General features: G+C 44.9%; 2 protein-coding genes across 3 annotated transcripts; one reads left to right on the top strand and one right to left on the bottom strand.

Moving 5' to 3' along the window:
- Positions 1 to 6556: 6556 nt before the first annotated feature.
- On the top strand, positions 6557 to 11406 carry LOC123154224 (BTB/POZ and MATH domain-containing protein 2). Of its 2 annotated transcripts, XM_044573000.1 has the most exons (5): positions 6557 to 6711; positions 6797 to 8525; positions 8612 to 8775; positions 8882 to 8949; positions 10380 to 11406. In XM_044573000.1, exon 2 carries the CDS (start codon positions 6810 to 6812, stop codon positions 7944 to 7946), a length of 1137 nt encoding a protein of 378 aa, XP_044428935.1. In that variant the 5' UTR covers positions 6557 to 6711; positions 6797 to 6809; the 3' UTR covers positions 7947 to 8525; positions 8612 to 8775; positions 8882 to 8949; positions 10380 to 11406. The 2 variants fall into 2 exon arrangements, with proteins under 2 accessions (XP_044428935.1, XP_044428934.1); XM_044572999.1 differs by having other exon boundaries at positions 6797 to 8775.
- A 6816-nt stretch (positions 11407 to 18222) lies between these two features.
- Positions 18223 to 19075, bottom strand: LOC123148961 (non-specific lipid-transfer protein 3). The gene is made up of 2 exons (XM_044568495.1): positions 18649 to 19075; positions 18223 to 18447 (listed from the first exon to the last, which is right to left on the bottom strand). The coding sequence occupies exons 1-2, from the start codon at positions 18986 to 18988 to the stop codon at positions 18431 to 18433; spliced, it is 357 nt and encodes a 118-aa protein (XP_044424430.1). The 5' UTR covers positions 18989 to 19075; the 3' UTR covers positions 18223 to 18430.
- Between the last annotated feature and the right edge of the window lie 439 nt (positions 19076 to 19514).

The following is a 19514-nucleotide window of genomic DNA, read 5'->3' as shown; positions in this document are numbered from 1 at the left end:
CTCCTCAGGGCCCTTGCAGTAGAGGAACACGCGGCGCTCGTGCAAGACCACCGTCCCGGTGAGCTGCTCCTTCCTGATATCCTCCCATCGGGACCCGAACTCCTTGTCCGGAACTCCGGATGAGGCCGCGTCCGGCGTGTCCGAGGCCGCCGACGTGGGCAGGGCCCGAAGGAAAGCAACGACGCGCATAGGCTGATTTGCTTGCGCTCCTCGACGATCTGGGTTGACAGTAATGGAACCACTGCTCGACCCACGTCCCATTGCCCTGCAGTCGAGGAGAAGAGGACGAATCAGGGTGGGCGGATCACGGGTGGCACGGACGAAGCGGGAGGTGTGCAAGAGGGTTGGGCGTGAAGATGGGGAGGGTAGAGGAGAAGGCAAAGGTGCCGATGTAACCTTTTCACTGGCGTGAGTTAATGGGGATTGAAGAAGATGAAGTGGGGTAGGAGTTTCCGTGGAGATGATAGGAAGGAGAAGAGACGCTGAGATGGGAAAAACTTTGGCATGTAGAAGAAAATAAGCGGCCTGTTGCATGTTAGCTTAGCATTTGCATGCTAGCTAGTAAATGCGATGGCAAGGTACTACGTCAAAAAGAGAGAGAGAGAATTGATGAAAAGATGTACATGTGGCATGCATGTTGATGTGGATAGTGTGCATGTAGAAAGAATTGGTTATAGTGGGGATCAACTTTTTAAGAATGTAAGATTCTATAGCTAAATTCATACGAGGTGGGGGCGGACAGTTGCGACGGGGTGGCCGACCGGCCCATCGACTCAACTACGACTAGGCCGTGGCGAAGAGTAGAAGACCGGTGACGGTCTCAAACGCACCCTTGTTTCCCTCCTCGGTGGCGGGTTGTTCACCAAGGGTGCACCCCGATCAGCGGTGAACTCTTGCTCGACGTCGAGGGTGTTCATCGGCGGCAAGGCGGCTAGTTCATGGGTGGAGCAGGGAGCAGCCATATGCCCGAGTGTGGCAGGAACAGAGACGAAGCATCCGAACGATGCGTACAACATGTGTGATGTTGCCAAAATGGGCTTGCGCTTCCATGTGAAATTGAACTAGCCAAAAGCTGCAGGGTCACTACTACCCGATAAAAAAGTAATTTCATTGGGGGGGGGGGGGGGGGGGCACGGCCCCCTCAGACTTACATCTTACATGTAGCTCCGCCGTTGCTCACATATGTCATAAACATAGAAGGAAATGTTATGTGTATCTCCTTCAGGTTTATGCATGGATCTCCACACGAACACTCAGACCATCTTGAGATTTAAAGTGGCTGGTAGGTGGGCCTAGTTGTGTTGCGACCCCACAGGTGCAAGTGCTCTGATTTTCTCAACGCATTAGCTATTTTATTTTGATTGACAGTTGGACACACAAGTTGCTTGGCTAGCTGTACCACTATGTGTGGGCCTGCATTACTGCCAACTCAGTTATCACTCTACGGCTAGGTACCACCGTATAAATCACACAAGACTAACACTAACAATCCGCCACGTACCACTATATAATTAACATAAACTTTTGCTCAACAAAATTAATAATAAAGAAGAAAATACAAACAAGATAGTTTGTTTCCGAGTCCACATAAATTCTTTAAAAAAATCCATATAAATCCATTAATACTATATGTTTTTATTTAACTCTCTTACCCGAAAAATCCTACTTGATTTATTTTTTTCAAACGCAGATGAGATATATGTTCCAGGTCGGCCCATCTCAACCAATTTTTTCTTTTGTGTTCATTGTTTTTTCACCCAATTCTTTTTTTGTCCAGGCTTTGATTTATTATGGTTATCCTTTTTTCTTCTTCTTTTGGATTTTATTTATTTTCACTTTTATTATTCTTATTAATAAATATATTTATCTATACAATAATATTTTTAAATACACATTAAATATTTGTTAAGACATGATGAAATTTTGGATATACGATGAATATTGTCCAAACATACATTGAACATTGTAAAATAAACTGTTAACATTTTTTTACGTACACCACAAACACAAACATTCTTCAGCAAACAACACACAACAAATATTTTTTAAATACATACTAAAAAATATATTTTTAATACACAACAAACATTTTGAAACGTGTGACAAATGTGTTATGAATATTTTTTTAACATACACAATAAATATTATTTAATATGTGATGAGCATTTTTACATGTATGTTTGTATGTAATTTATATATATTTTTAATAGTCTTTGTGGTATGTTAATCAAATATTTTCCCAAAGAATAAAAGAATGGACGTTAGTAGCCGCCCTATGATGGGTGTTTTCACTTATATTCGACACACTCTTGCACACACCCACTTGCCACTTTGTGGTCTACACAATGATAAAATAAGAAACCTTGAGTGCGCGAGACAAACACACATTCCTATGCATTAATGCACGCTACATAGACAAACACGTAGATGCCAAACACAACTATAGTGGGTGCAGCAAGGCGCGCCATACTATCTAGTTGTGTTGTAATCTTGTACGAGTCAAGTTCTCAAGAAATATGCATCTGTCTCCGAAAGGAATAGACACCCTCCCCAAGCAATAACCTACAATGAATGGTTTTCCATGCCCTTTTTGAGAAAAAGGGTTTCCCCCCGCTTTATATTATAAAGCATCCAACTGATACATCTAACTTGCTGGGGCTGCAGCACAACCAAACCCAAAAGGAAAAAACAAGAGAAAGAAAAGAGAAACAAATGTCGACACCGGCATATCAACTAAGCGACGAAGACCGGAAACCGCTGCACCCTCCGGAGAAGTACCACCGCATTCCTAGCATTCCGGAGCGTCGTGTACCAAGCAACACCTTCAAGAAGGAATGCGACGGCGCCGCTGCTGATGCCCAAACGGGTCCTAGGGTTTCCCCCAGTACGCGAAGGGCAGTGGGGAAGGGGTATACCCGACGCCCTTCAGGAAGGTCTGGCGACGCCCGCAAGCGTCACCACGTCGGAGTCGGACGAGCCGCCAGGGATTTCTCCCGACCCAAACAACCACCACCACCCGTCCCGTCACTTAGCTAGATTAATGTGGAGCTATCTTAATTAAGAAGTTGTTAGATTGTAATTAGAATCCCTCGTGTGCTGGAGGCTTGCTAGTGATCCTTAAGAGTCTGACGCAAAAAGGAAGGAGCTAGCTGAGCTAGTCGAACACTTACTGGAAATTGAGGAGATACAGACCATGCAGCGCTCAAGGGCCACATGGCTCACTTGTGGTGACCGAAATACAAAAATTTTCCAAGACTTTGCTTCGGCCAGGAGGAAAAGAAACTATGTCAAGAAACTGAAAGATGATGGAGATAGCTTTATCGAGGGTATTCCAGAGTTGAACTCCCATATTCATGAGTACTTTTCGAATCTATTTACATCTGAAGTGCAATACACAGATCCCGGCTTATTGCAAAAGGTGCAGACCAAGGTCAACACACAAATGAATGAATTCTTAATGGCCCCTTTCTCGACAGAGAATGTTAAAAAAGCAATGTTTAGCATAGGGGATCTGAAAGCCCCTGGCCCAGATGGTATCCATGCTATTTTCTTCAAGAAGTTTTGGCACGTCATTGGAGAAGATATATCAAGGGAGGTGTTGCAAGCAATCAACTCTAGGAAATACCTGATGAGTGGAATGATACGTTAATTGTAATGATTCCGAAAGTTGAAACACCCGAGCTGGTCAGTCAATTTCGCCCCACAAGTCTCTGTAATGTTCTTTATAAAATCATCTCCAAAATGTTAGCATTGCGGTTGAAGAATATCTTGCCTGATATTATATCACCCACACAAAGCGCTTTTGTTTCGGGAAGGATGATTATGGATAACATTTTGATTGCTTATGAATGTGTGCATAAGATCAAAAATAAGAGAACTGGTAGTGGCCTTTGTGCAGTAAAATTGGACATGCATAAAGCTTATGATAGGGTTGAATGGTCATTCTTACATGATATGATGATGGCATGTGTGACCTCTGTTAAGTACAAAGTAAGATTTAATTCCCAAGAGACAGAAGTTCTTGTTCCTACTAAGGGTTTAAGGTAGGGAGATCCTATCTCCCATTATTTGTTCCTCTTATGTGCGGAAGGTCTTTCTAGTTTATTGCAGTATGAAGAAGAAGCTGGTGGCATTGAAGGAATCAAAGTGTGCAGAAATGCACCATCAGTATCACATCTATTATTTGCTGATGACTCTTTGATTCTTATGACAACAAATACCTTAAATGCAGCTTCCTTACAGCATGCTCTAGAAACCTATTGCTAGAGTTCGGGACAAATGGTTAGTGTGAACAAATCAAGTGTGTTCTTCAGTCCAAACACTTCGGCTGTATCTAGGACTGAAATTTGTCAAATCCTAAATATTGATACTGAAGCCTTATCAGATAAGTATCTTGGATTGCCTGCATTGGTGGGTGCAGACCGGAGTTATTGTTTCAGACACTTTTGTGAAAGAATCAAGGAGAGGTTAAAAGGATGGATAGAGAAACAACTCTCCACAAGAGGTAAGGAAATACTTATTAAATCCGTTGCCTAGGCAATTCCAGTGTTTGCAATGTCTGTATTCAGTATTCCGAAAAGGATTTGCAAGGAGATCACATATATGATTGCGGAGTTCTGGTGGGGAGATGACGAGGATCGTAAAAGAATGCATTGGTATACGTGGTGGAAAATGTGCTATCCCAAAGTTGAAGGTGGCATGGGGTTCAGGGACTTGTATTCATTTAACTTAGCAATGCTCCCAAAACAGTGTTGGCGCCTTATTACTAACCCGGAGTCCCTATGTGCTCGAGTGTTAAAGGCAAAATACTACCCTAATGTTGATTTACTTCATGCAACACTTAAAAACGGTGCATCATTCACATGGTAGAGTGTGATGAAGGGTTTGGAGACTTTCAAGTTGGGATATATCTGGCGCATTGGTACTGGAGAGAGTGTTAACATTTGGCAGGATCCATGGATACCTGCAAGTCCAGACCGAAAGGTAATCTCAAGCCGGGGCCAATCTCTTGTAACTTCAGTTAGCGAGGTACTGTATCCTTATACAAGAACATGGGATGAAGAACTCATCAGATCGATCTTTAATCCAGTTGATGTTCAAAGGATATTACATATTCCAGTCAATACTAGCTCTTTTGATGATTTCATTGCATGGCATCCTAAACATAACGGCATTTTCACTGTTCGATCAACGTACAAAGTGCAATGGGAGCGATCTTTTAGGGCACATGCAAATAGGACAGGGCGTCCAGCAGGCTCTCAAACTCCGGAGATTTGGAGGAAACTTTGGAAGCTCAAGCTCCCACGTAAAGTTTCTATCTTTTGTTGGCGGGCCTTGCATGGAATAATCCCCCTAAAATCCATTCTTGCTAATCGCCATGTTGGAAGTGAAAGCGGGTGCCCAATATGCCATGGAGGGGCCGAAGATATTAAACATCTTCTGTTGGGCTGCATTTCATGTGAAGGAATTATGGAGAAACTTGGGAATATTAGACATTGTTGAACAAGCTATGGAAGGGCAGCGATCAGGATCCGTGGCACTGGAAAATTTGCTGCTGATGGACGATCGCTCGCTTGCTCTTCAGCCAGGCTTAGATGTTAAACAAGTCATTGCAGTGGGGGGATGGTATCTGTGGTGGATCCGTCGTGAGATCACACACAATGGTTCACCTCCACTAATCTCTAGATGGGCTATGTCGGTAATGGCAATTGCTAACAATTTCAAGGAAGCAAATAAAAAATCCCGAGATAACCAGATATAGAGATGGACGAAACCGGAACCGAAGTTTGTCAAGGTGAACATTGATGCAACATTTTTTGAGAATGAGAGGGCGGGGGCAACAGCAGCAGTAACCAGAGATGACAAGGGGAGGTTCTTGGCAGCCCAATGCACCTTTTTACCGCACGCCGTGGACGTGGTATCCTCTGAAGCTCAAGCGATGAGGGATGGACTTGTATTAGCAAATTCCTTGGGCTTTCCTAGAGTTGAAACTGAATCAGACTCTACAACGGTGATAGAACAATGCTCAGGCCAAAACAGATGGTGGAACAAAAGTAAACTCAAAAGCGTAAAAAAGACAATGCACTGAGACAACACGCCTCCCATAGGAGGACACCGACATCAGCCATGTCACACCCGTCTGTGTCGAGGGCTCTTACCGGGTTGGAGCGAGTCAAATTCAACAATGTCGATGAAGGCCAAGCTGGTCGATCGCCTTGGTGCACGCCGAAGCCTCTTCTGGTAGCAAAGCCCGTGCATGGTCCAAAACATCAGCTTTGGCCGCGCGAAAGTCGCTCGGATCAAACAAGACCACCTCGCAAAGAAAAAAGATCAAACAAGACCACACATACTGCAAAATTCAGCTCAACTTACCAAGTTTTTGTTGCATTATATCCTTGCATATTCTGCAAATCTCAGCCCAGAACAATTGACTGCAATACATTCTTGCATTATACTGCAAAATTCAGCTCGAATTACCAATTTTTCTTTTCTGAGAACGTGAGGCTTTGCCAAAAGGTGCCGTGAACAATGGGCTTCGCAGCTTGTGGGCTGTGAGGACAACAAAAAGCCTAATAACGCGGCAAGTCATTAACCCTAGCTCAGGCAGGCCCAGGCCGCACGCGCACTCTGCTTCTCCGACGACGAGCGACGGCGGCGCGGGCGACACACCAGCGAGCGGAGCGGCGGCGACTCCGCGCGGACCGCGACCAGGTTTGACCATCAGCCCGTCGCTCCCGAATCCCCAGCTCCGAACCAAGCTTGGAGTGACAACATCTCCGATCGATCAACCTCGCAGATTCGTCGACGCCATGTCGTCGTTCGCCGGCGTCGATCTGTGCCCCCCTTGCGCCGGGTCGGCCTGCGAAACCAGCGCGGACTGCGGGTACCACCTGCTCGTGGTCCAGGACTACTCGCGCGCCAAGGAGAAGGCGCCTACCGGGGAGAGCATCATCTCCCGGCCCTTCAGGGTCGGATGCCACACGTGGCAGATCGAGCTCTTCCCCAACGGCGACAACCCGAGCTGCGCCGACTTCGTCTCTCTCTACGTCTGCCGTCTCGACGACTATCTCAACAATGCCGTGGATGCCAAGTTCAGTCTCAGTTTCGTCGACCAGGCCGAGAAGCAGAAGCCGGTGTACATTCTTGGGACCGAGACGTGCAGCTTCCCCCATGGCGGTTCCCGAGGCCACCGCAAGTTCATGAGGAAAGACGCCCTTGAACGGTCGGAGAATATGCGGCGTGATGGTTTCACCGTCCGCTGCGACATCATGATCTGCTGCGAGGAGGATGATGCCAGTGGCACCGGCCCGCCTCGCTACATATGCCAGCATTTTAGCACTCTCCTTGAGAGTAAGGTGGGTGCTGATGTGACATTCGAGGTCAGCGGCGAGACATTCGCTGCGCACCGGTGCGTGCTTGCTGCCCGGTCGACGGTCTTCATGGCGCAGCTCTTTGGCCCCATGAAGGAGGGCACCACGTCCAGTGTCATACGGATCGAAGACATGGAGGCAAAAGTGTTCAGGGCTTTGCTTAGGTTCATCTACACAGATTCATTCCCTGAGATGGAGAAGGAATGCGTGCGGGAGGAAGCACAAGATGTGGAACAAGGACAAGAAGAGGATGAAATGCATCTGCAATGGCTGCGAGGCTTATTTACGGCGGCAGACAGATATGACCTCCAACACCTCAAGTTCATCTGTGAAAAGCGGTTGTCTGAGGACATAGGTGTGAGTTCGGTGGCGTCCACTCTTGTTCTGGCCGAGCAGCACGACTGCAGCGGGTTGAAGATGGCGTGCTTCAAGTTTATTCAAGCTCAATCTTCCTCCTGTTTGAAAAGGGTAATGTCAACTAATGGCTGGGGGCATTTAATGACGACTTACCCCTCTATTTTGAATGAGGTCATTGCCAAGCTTGCTTCGAAAAAGCGTAAGAAGCACTCTACATAGATTGTAGTTCTGCGTCTTGCTTTTGTCTCGTCCTGTAATTTGCCTATATGCTGCAGTATCAGAAATATCCAACATATGGGCAAATTGTCTCTATGCAATGGATGGTCTGTTAATTCAGGTGTAGAACTGCATTGCAGCCCTGTGCAAGTTCCCTAGCTAGTCAGTCTTATCCTCGTGTATTTCTCTGTGCACTAATTGTGTTGTATATTATTGCTCTGTGCCTTCTTCATGATGTACTCCGTAGATGGTTTTGGGAAGGCATTTTATGAACCTAGATTTATGGGAAAGAATTTGCAAGACAAAACAGGGGTCTCCAAGAATTGTGGTTACAGTGACAATGATAATGTGAAAATCTTGGTCCAGTGCCTAAGAACCTTCTCCTAGTTGCTTGGGTATACTTTTTCTTTACATTATTTATCATAAAATCCTTATCTTCCTCACTCTGGTTGTTGTTTCATAATACATTAGAGACAAGTTTTGCATCTACTTTGGTAAGAATTTGATGATCTCTGCAATGGTTACCATCATCCTGGAAAATTCTCCTGGGGTGCTATTCATTACCATATACCACAATCGCAGGTTCCAAGAAATTCTTCAGCTTTCTCCACTAGATAAAACTGCTGGGAGCTACTCACCTAATATATCGTTTCGATTGTTTTGCGCAGTGGTCATCACTTGAGTGAATCTTTTATGGTGAAGTGGGGTTTAAAATGTTTGAAGCTTCTGGATGGCTTCTCTTTCCTCCCCTCGTGCAAGACTGGTTCACTACTCGGAAATATTCAGCTCGTTGAGATCGCACTTGAGATGGAAAAACCAAAATGATCTTCAGGTAGATAATGGGAGTACATTATCTTCATATTGCTGATTATATAAAAAAAAATACTGCATCTGCTGTTCAGGATGGTTCTTTTTCTTCATGTGTTCCAGCCTTACAGGAGTTGGCTGGCAGCAAGGACATGACAATGGAATGTTTGGGTCTTCACTACCTATGATTGCACATTAGGTAACTCCAGGAGCTCATAAATCATCCACAAAAATTTCTTTCTGGAAGGAGTTCTTTTTTGAGAGGAGGATTTGTTTATTGGAAGAGAAAGGTTCTTATTTTTTTCGGGTTTCGTCATTAATTGAACCATGCAATAGATTTGGCAAGCAAAAACACAATGCCTGATCCAACCGATCATAATTACAGATGTTCATTGCTTGTACATTCATTGGTTGAAGTATTGCCTTGTTTAAATTCATGAATCAACAACATTAATCCATGCGTTTCAGTGTAGTTCCTCCCAATAGTGCACTAATCTAATGTGAACCTTGTATGTTTAAATCTGGAGCTTTTGTTTCGATAGACCATAGAAAATGTGCTAGTAGTTGTAGCTGGAAGTAATGTGATTCCATAGCATGCGATTGCCTGAAAGGAAGGCAGAACCAGGTAGAATTATAATCGAATGAACTGTTCCGTCTCCAAATTCCTGACAGAAGAAATTATGCGAACCTCATTCATTATTCATATCAAACTAACATACATTTCTCAAGCATTGTCCGTGGGGAAACAATCAAGTTATATAGTTAAGGAGTCAAAGCACATAAACTTTCTATGAACTTCCAATGATTTCCACCAAAGCTTTCTCTGCAGTTCGGTAGACTATTAAGTTTGAATGTATCAGAATAATGCTACTACTAAATTGTCAGAAAAGCCAACAAACTCCCTCACTACGGCCACTACAAGAGGCTTCAATATCATGCCGATGCAGTTATGCGGAGTTGGCTCTCGAATTCTACACACCAAAAATGGCATCTGTGCGAGGAAAACAGGCCAATGGCGGATGAGATCTGAGCTCCGGCTCTGAATTGAAAAATAAATACGCAACTGGCCAGCGTGAATTCCTCTGCATGGATAAAAAAGGAAACAGATGTGCAAGCGCGTGGGACAAAAGAAACGTTGTAAGAAAACAGTGCTCATTATGAGCGTTTCAATGGAACTGAGCATGCAACGAATCAAAGTCCGGAAGCGCGCTTGTCCAGTTCATCATTGTCTGGAAAGCAAAAGGGTGTAGCATTAGCACTGACTACCTTTTGGTGTCAGCAGATTCCTCTCAAGTTATTGCAGCTCTCAAAGCTAAGAAAGTTATCCTTAACTTTGAGCCAGTCAGCTGGTTTCTGCATGAATATTGCTAGTTAGTATTAGGCAACAAGTCGATGACATAACTTGTTTGCTTTGCGATGAGCCTGATCGAAGTATTAAGCACTTACGTTGTTTGACGTGTGATCTCTAGACATCATTGGTCTGAGTTTAGCCATGACTCTGAACTACAATTTTAACATCACGCTGATGATTGTTCTGTTAGCCGTTCATTCATTGGTCCGGGCATGCACTCCTCGTTGCATTTAGCATGTTCACATGGGCATCTCTTTATGAAATCCGTGTGTTTTCAGGGGAAAGCAAATTAAGCAATGAAGACAGGCATGCGCTATCTCTCTTTGGGATCTTGTCGAGCATGAATCACTGTACCTGAAGGTGTATTATTCACTGCTGGGCTCCGGACGCCATGTACCTGAAGGCCAACACCAACTGATTTCTCAAGGCCTGGAAGACGGTAAACTCTTGGCAAGAAACACAACACAGCATACGCACTAAATCTGCGGATGTGTTGTTCAAACAGATCATGTTTGGCCTTCCTTCCACAGTTCCAGCTGGAAACTCACAAGTGTGTAGCAAGCAAGAAGAACAAACTCCAACATTTCAGCACCGTTCAGCAACTGTGTGTAAATTGAGCGCGGTCACTGGACCATTTTACTTGACCAAATCCGCAACTAAAAGCGCAAGAAGAAGAAAAAGGAGGCACGGCAGATATTTTCATGGGTTCAAAGAGGAGTGCTAGTGGGGACATGCAACCATGTCATTTGCCTGATGTTTTGTTGAATCAGGTCAGATGCTTATAAACTACATCGGATGGTAGAGAAGCCGAGGGGAAGTTCCGTGGGTCTAACAGGTAACAGCTCATGATCGGGAGGGGCAATTTTCCTAGAATAACATTTGGTCCAGTCGGTGCCCTCCAAATTTGTGGCAATTCCTGTGGAGAATCACGCACGAAAGTCTTGTTAGATAATAACAAAAAATAAACGAGACATGGAGACACGGATTTTTACGTGGAAACCCTTACGGGAGAAAACCACGGACGCACGAAGGCGCAATCACTATGAGGAGGAGTATTACAAACACGAGACGACAAACCGTCTGAGGTGCGACTACATGGGATATATAAGAGGGGCAACACATAGGAGTCCTTGTAGGACAAGTAAACAAGTTGTACTCGTACGCGTCGACGCCAACGCAAAAGCCCACACCGGTTGTACTACGTCTAGTCCAACCCGGTATTAGAATTTGGATCATAATTTAACAATCTCCACCTTGAGTCAAATTCCCTCCAGTAGTCGAAGAAAGTGAATAGCTCCATCCAAATCAGCATAAACACCTTGTGCGTCAAAGTCCATAGGACTAGTGAGAAATACCAACTAAGCCTGAGCAAAGCTCAAACTTATTGGTCGGAACTGGCTTTGTCATCATATCAGTAGGATTATCATGAGTACTTATCTTGCATACCTTCAAATTGCCTTCAGCAACAACATCTCGAATATAATGAAATCTGACATCAATGTGCTTTGTCCTTTCATGATACATTGGATTCTTTGTAAGATATATGGCACTTTGACTGTCAGAAAATATGGTAGGGCAAGATGAATCTCCACAAAGCTCAGTGTATAAACCTTTCAACCAGATAGCTTCTTTGCATGCCTCAGAAATAGCCATATATTCGGCATCAGTAGTGGAACAAGCCACAATAGACTGCAAAGTTGCTCTCCAACTCACAGCACAACCACCAATGGTGAAAACATAACCTGTGAGTGATCTTCTCTTATCCAAATCATCGGCAAAATCAGAATCAACAAAACCAACAAGTCCATCTCTAGTTTTCCCAAACTGTAAATAAGCATTAGAAGTACCACGCAGATATCTGAAAATCCACTGAACTGTTTTCCAATGCTCTTTTCCAGGATTAGCCATGTATCTACTGACAACACTCAATGCATATGATAAATCCGGACGAGAACAAACCATGGCATACATAAGTGAACCAACTGCACTCGAATAGGGAACTCTAGACATGTACTCAATATCTGCATCTGACTTAGGACATAAAGCTGATGATAATTTGAAGTGTGCAGCTAACGGAGTACTTACTGGCTTGGCATTATGCATATTAAAACGACGAAGAACTTTATCAATATATCCCTTCTGACTTAGATATACTTTTCCAGACGGTCTATCTCTGGATATTTCCATGCCAAGTATTTTCTTTGCTGCACCCAAATCCTTCATCTCAAATTCATTACTCAATTGCTTCTTTAGTTCATTAATATCTGACATACTCTTTGCAGCAATAAGCATATCATCAACATAAAGGAGCAAATAAATAGTTGAACCTTTGACAGTTTTCAAATAAACACAACTATCATAATTAGACCTTTTGAAACCTTGAGAGAGCATAAAGGTGTCAAATCTCTTGTACCACTGTCTAGGGGATTGCTTCAATCCATAAAGAGATTTCTTTAACTTACAGACAAGATTTTCTTTTCCAGGAATAACAAAACCTTCAGGTTGTTCCATATAAATATCCTCTTCTAATTCTCCATGTAAAAATGCAGTTTTAACATCCAATTGTTCAAGCTCAAGATCATGCATGGCAACAATACTGAGTAAAGTGCGAATAGAGCTATGCTTCACAACAGGAGAAAAGACTTCGTTATAGTCAATACCTGGAATCTGACTGTAACCTTTAGCAACTAACCTTGCTTTATATCTTGTCTCATCATTAGGAGAAACACCTTCTTTCCTCTTGAAAACCCACTTGCAACGAATAGGTTTCTTCTCTCTAGGCAATTTTACTAAATCCCAAGTGCCATTCTTTTCAAGTGATTCCATCTCATCATGCATAGCGGTCATCCACTTATTACTATCACCAGAAATAATAGCCTCGGAATATGAAGAAGGCTCAGAATTACCTTCAATTTCTTCTGCAACAGATAAAGCAAAAGAAACAATATTGCACTCTTCAATTAACCTGTCAGGTTTATTAATACCCCGTCTAACTCTGTCACGTGCAAGATTCCAACTGGGTGGAACAATAGGCTGATTTGGAGTGGGAGTGACATGATCATCATTAACGACGGGTTCATCATGTGCATCAACAATTTCATTACCAGATGTATCACCTGAATCAATAACATGCTCCACCTGAACAGTAGGCTCCTGAACAATAGGCTGCTGTTCACTCTCAACGGGAACATTAGTAGATGAAACATCATGTAACATAGCAGATTCATTAAAGATAACATTTCTGCTAATAACAACCTTCTGGGTTTCAGGATTCCACAATTTAAAACCTTTAACACCAGACTTATAACCAAGAAAGATGCACTTAACAGCCCTAAGCTCCAACTTTCCATTATCAACATGAGCATAAGCAGTGCAACCAAAAACTCTCAACTGTGAATAATCAGCAGGTGAACCAGACCATACCTCAATTGGAGTTTTCTTATTAAGAGCAATAGATGGTGAACGGTTAATGAGATAACAAGCAGTGGAAGCGGCCTCAGCCCAAAAACGCCTATGCAAACCTGCATTGGACAACATGCAACGGGCTCTGGAAATAATGGTCCTGTTCATACGCTCAGCAACACCGTTTTGTGGAGGGGTATAAGGAACGGTGTAGTGTCTGACAATGCCTTCAGACTTGCAATAATTCTTAAATTGCTTAGAACAGAATTCTATACCATTATCAGTGTGAAGTATTTTTACCTTCTTTCAGTTTGTCTCTCAATCATAATCTTCCACTCCTTAAAAGCTGAGAATGCTTCATATTTATGCTTCAAGAAATAAGGCCATACTTTTCTCAAATAATCATCAATAATAGTCAGCATGTAACTAGCACCACCTAGTGACTTTCTGCGAGATGGTCCCCATAAATCAGAATGCACATAATCAAGAATACCTTCAGTTGTATGGGTCGAAGTATTGAACTTCACCCTCTTGTGTTTGTCGAAGATACAATGCTCACAAAATTTCAATTTACCAGGTTCATATCCATCAAGAAGACCTCTTTTATTTAACTCTGACAAACCAAGTTCACTCATATGTCCAAGACGCATATGCCAAAGGTTAGCAGCATCACAATCAGAATTCTTTGAAATAGCTGGAGTAGCGTTACCTGACACGGTAGAACCTCGAAGGTAATAAAGACCATTGGTCGAGCTTAAGTCACCTTTCATCACAACAAGGGAACCTTTGGTGACTTTCAAAACACTATCTCCACCTGAATACTTGTATCCCTTTGCATCAAGGGCACTCATAGAAATAAGATTTCTCTTCATCTTCGGAATATACCGAACATCTGTCAAAGTTCTGATTATGCCATCAAACATCTTGATTCGAAAAGAACCTATACCTTCAATATTGCATGGTGAATTATCAAAACCCAAAACGGAACCAACAGAAGTAGTGGAATCAAAAGTATTAAACCAATCTCTATGTGGACACATATGAAAAGTGCATGCAGTGTCAAGTACCCACTCATCATTGGTCTCGGCACATCCAGCAATAACGACAAGAGCATCATCGGAACTATCATCACGAGCAACGTTAGCAGAACTTTCACCTTGTTTGTTACCTTTCCTCTTTTCTTCATTTTGCAACTTGAAACACTCTGAGATGTCATGCCCGTCTCTCTTGCAATACCTGCAATATTTTTTGTCTCTGGATTGCGACCAGCCCCTGTAGCCGTTTTTACTTTTGCCTCTGTTTGCATTATTGGAGTTCTTCTACTTTGTCCTGCCACGAACAGATAATCCCTCGGCTTGGGATGAACTCGAACCATCATGAGGCACCATTAATTTCATCTTCTCCTTAGAGTTCAAAGCTTCATAAACTTCATTAAGTGTGAGAGTATGACGACTATATAATATGGTGTCTCGAAAATTGGTATAAGAACTTAGCAGTGAACAAAGTAACATGAAAGCAGTATCTTCCTCTTCATACTTAACCTCCATTGCAGCTAGATCGGATATGATCTCTTTAAATTCGGAAATATGATTCAAAACATTACCTCCCTTGGGTAACCTGTGCAGGAATAATTTTTGCTTCAGATGCATCTTACTGGTGAGATCTTTAGTCATGCAAATCCCTTCCAGCTTTAACCATAGAGCGGCCGGCAGTTTTCTCGCTCAAAACTTCGTACAAAATATTATTATGCAAATGGAGTTGAATTTGTGACAAAGCCTTACAATCAATTCTTTTCTCCTCAGCAGTCCAGTCCTCAATTCGGTTCTTTCCAAAACTATCCAGTGCTACATCATAGTCAGCCTGTGCCAACAACACCCGCATCTTGACTTGCCATAGGGTAAACCTCGTGTCATGATCCAGCAGCGGAAAATCGTACTCCATGGATGCCATGAGTTGATAAACTGTGCACAAAGTAGTACAAGTCGTAAAAAAAATTCTTAATAGAATTTAATTAATGCGGAGCAACGGAGTTGAAAAAATAGCACCTGAAAACTCTCGGTGGCTGTAGCAATTGGTAGAGAGAAACAAATCTGATTTACTAGTACTCAATTGTACTAGCCTTCACGTGAAAAATAGCAAGGCTACTACCAAGATCGATCTTGAAAAAAGTGAGTAATAGTAGTACTTGGCTTCTGTCTTCATGTCACGATCGGGAGCAGCAGCACCACAGGTGATGCCCTCGGGACTTGAAGCAGCGGCTCGGTTGATCTTGATCGGAAAGAGCGGCTGCTCCCTTGCTGATATGAACGCGTACGGCGAGGAGCAGCGGAGGTCTGGCACACGCAGCTTTTTAGGGCGGCTCAGCAGCAGAGAAGGTCAATCTCCTGTCGGTCTTGGTGACGTGCGGCTGCAGAAACTCTAGTCGGATTCGACGGATTGGCCGGACGCGTGCGGCGGCCGTAACCCTAATCTCTCGTCTCAAATCTCATATCTGTAAACTTGGCTCTGTATACCACTTATTAGATAATAACGAGAAATAAATGAGATAAGGAGACACGGATTTTTACGTGGAAACCCTTGTGGGAGAAAATCACGGACGCACGAAGGCGCAATCACTATGATGATGAGTATGACAAGCATGAGATGACAGACCGTCTGAGGTGCGACTAACACATAGGAGTCCTTGTAGGACAAGTAAACGAGTTGTACTCGTACGCGTCGACGCCAACGCAAAAGCCCACAACGATTGTACTACGTCTAGCCTAACCCGGTATTAGAATTTGGATCACAATTTAACAAGCCTTCACCATAGGGCGAGTATCACGGCACGGGGCATTGAGATAGATATGATCTGTCAGGTTTGCCGGCATTTGAATGAGGATGGGGAGCATACATTTCTGCGATGCAAGGAAGTGCACCAAGTATGGCGTCTGCTGGGCATGGAAAACAAAAGATGCAAGCTGGTGGAAGCTTCAGGTCTAAAGGAGATGCTGCATATGGCACTGCACATGGGAAGCAAGCATATGATCAAGAGTACGGCGCTGTTGTGGACGTGGTGGAAAACGAGGAACGAAATCAATGCTGGACAAGGAATTCTGAAAATCGATGAGGTGGTAGCCATGGTAGGCAGATGTGTAGTCGAATACGAAGAATTCTACCTTCCGCATCTGAGAACTAACCTAACTGGGCAGTGGAGCAGAAGCGAAACTGCCGGTCACCGTTGTGGGAAAAATCAACTGCGATGGGGCTTTCGATCCAAACAACAATGCCAGTGTGGCTGGGGGAGAGGCTGAAGGGGGCTGTGTTAGGTGGCAGCAGCAGGTCGTCTCCACAGGGCAGCTGCTGCTTTACAAGCTCAAGCGATTGCATGTCTAAGCAGCTGTTCGTGCCGCAGCAGACCGGGCTATCCAGCGACTGGAGGCGGAACCAGGCATGAACCTCAGGACTTCATCCAAACAGCCCCTATGTCCTAGAACTTGCACATGATAAAGTAGCTGACACTGTTGCAGCTCATGGTACGAAGCTGGGGGGACAATGTGTTCACATCCTCAAACGGATGTGATATAATGTGTTCACATCCTTTTCTTATGTCACTTAGTTAGGTAATAATGTGGATGCCCCTTGGGAAATTTTTAGCTTGTGACTGGAATCCCCCGTTTGTTCGAGGCTTGCTGGCGATCCTTAGAGGTTGTTTTGGTCAAGAAATCAACAGTTTTCCTGCAAAAAAAAAAGAAATTAACAGTTGAATGGGTTATTCCCTCTCACCTCGGTTGACGGTATCTTCAAAATGCTTATCTACATAATACAACTTTGGAGGCCATCGGCAAAGAGTCATGACAGAACATGAATGGGAGCCGCAATGGCGATGATCAACGCATTTCGCTCATCGATTACGAGGTACGTGGATTAAGCCTTTCGCTGTGGTGCTTCGTAACCTTCTGGTTTGGACCGTAATCTGTAAGAGCATCTCCAACAGCCGCGCCAAAAGACGCGCGTGCGCGGTAAATTAGCTTATAGCGCGCGGGGGATGTTTTCGCGCGCTCTAGCGGTGGCGCGAAACTAACGCGCGCGGGAAAAGGCGACCGCTCGCGCGCTACATTTGGCGCGCCGCGTCCGGCGCGCCTATAAATTACAGCGCCTCCGCCGCTCTCTCCATTGCCCTTTGCTGCTCTCTCCATCTCTCCATCGCCCCCTGCCGCGCTCTGCCGCCGACACGCCACCACCGCGCCACAATGCCGCCTCGGCGCCGGGGAGGTACGGGCTACCGCGGCGTCTGCGTGCGTCCGTCCGGCACCTACTCCGCCGAGATTTGGTCGGGCGGCTGCATGCGGTTCCGTCTCGAAACTCCGGCGACGAGCGGTTTCTTGACGCCTACGCTCCGACGTCAGAGGAGGACATCATTGAGACAGAGTCCAAGTCGGACGAGTAGTAGTAGAACTATCTACGAAACCAAATATGTAGTAGAAAAAACTAAAATATAGCGCGCCTGCTGGAGCGGCGTGGATGCGCTCTAATTTGCGGCGGCCGCTGGAGCCAGCGCACCGCTGCGAGCAAAAGCTGGCTAATCCGGTGCTGTATCGCGACTTTTAGCGCGCGGCGCGTTGCGCGGCTGTTGAAGATGCTTAAACTGATGAACTTGACGTGGTGTGTTTTCATGTTTGTAGGACTTGTTGGTGCCGTTTGAGGCTTTTATATAAAGCCAGAGGAAAGCCTTTCGTATGACAATAGAAATCACACGGAGACGTGTGTTCACGTTAACACAGACGAAACATTACATGCTTATAGAAATATTCCCACAAGCACACATCACATGTAGGCACCATGCAGTCACTAGTGCCCCACTTAAGTGGTACATGCACCACTCGCTTATTCCCACACGACCATATCTTCCACAGCATTCATCTTCATCAGCACCAGAGCTGGGCCATCAAGGCAGCGTGTAATCTGTCGAAACAACGAAACCGGACTCAGCATTGCTACGACATTATCAGCAGATCATTCGTTAGCAATTACTCCCTCCGTTTCAAATTACTCGTCGCAAAAATGAATATATCTAGAACTAAAATACATCTAGATACATCCATACCTGCGACAAGTAATTCGGAATGGAGGGAGTATATAGGAGAGCATGTGCTTTGTAGGTACCTCCGCACTTGTAGCCGACGGGGCGGTCGGCCATGTTGCAGCGCTTGGGGATGGTGATGGCCACCTCGGGCTTGATCCCGGCCATCTTGGCGGTGCCGGACAGCATGACGGCGCACAGGCAGCTGGGGCTCTTCCCTAGGGTGTGCACCGCCGAGCAGCAGCTGCTGGAGGGCGCCGAGTCCGGCTCGTCCGCCGCCGAGATGCACGGGGCCATGCGCAGGGCCATCCGGTCGGGGGAGGACCTCCCGCACTCGCCGGCCCCCTCCGCGGCGCCCCCTCGCAGCGCCACCCCGGCCAGCGCCACGGCCAGAGCCAGGACGACGAGCGGCCTCATTGCCATCTCTCCCTGCCTTTCCTTGCTCCGACGTTCACTCACTTGTGGTGGTGGTTCTTGCAGCGACTAGTGCAGATCGCTCGCTGCTGCTGCCTGCTCTGGCATGGGTGGTGCCTCTTATATAGCGGTGGCATTGCGGCATTGTGGGGGGGGCACCTCGTTATGGGTGGAGCACTTGGGACTACTCTAGTCGCACTGGACACATGCTAATGGTTTCTCCACTTTGGATAGTGATGAAGGGTGTACACACTAGCCAGTGGGCTTCTGGTAGGACAGCACTTGCGCCGTGGACCTGCCATATAAACATTCTAAAACGTCCCACGCGCACTATGCGCTGTGGCCGGTACTAAGATACTAGGAAAGAACATGAACATCCACATAACTGATAATACTCTCTCTAGTCCTTTTTAATCTGCATATAAATTTCGTCCGAAGTCAAAATATCTCTACTTTGACCAAATTTATAGAAATAAGTATCAACAGTCACAATGCCAAATCAAGATTGTTAGATTTATTATGAAATGTAGTTTCA

This window comes from Triticum aestivum, chromosome 7A, assembly GCF_018294505.1.
Source record: "Triticum aestivum cultivar Chinese Spring chromosome 7A, IWGSC CS RefSeq v2.1, whole genome shotgun sequence".
Classification (NCBI taxonomy): Eukaryota; Viridiplantae; Streptophyta; class Magnoliopsida; order Poales; family Poaceae; genus Triticum; species Triticum aestivum.
The sequence above is the reverse complement of the archived record's forward strand: the minus strand, read 5'-3'. Positions and strand labels throughout refer to the sequence as shown.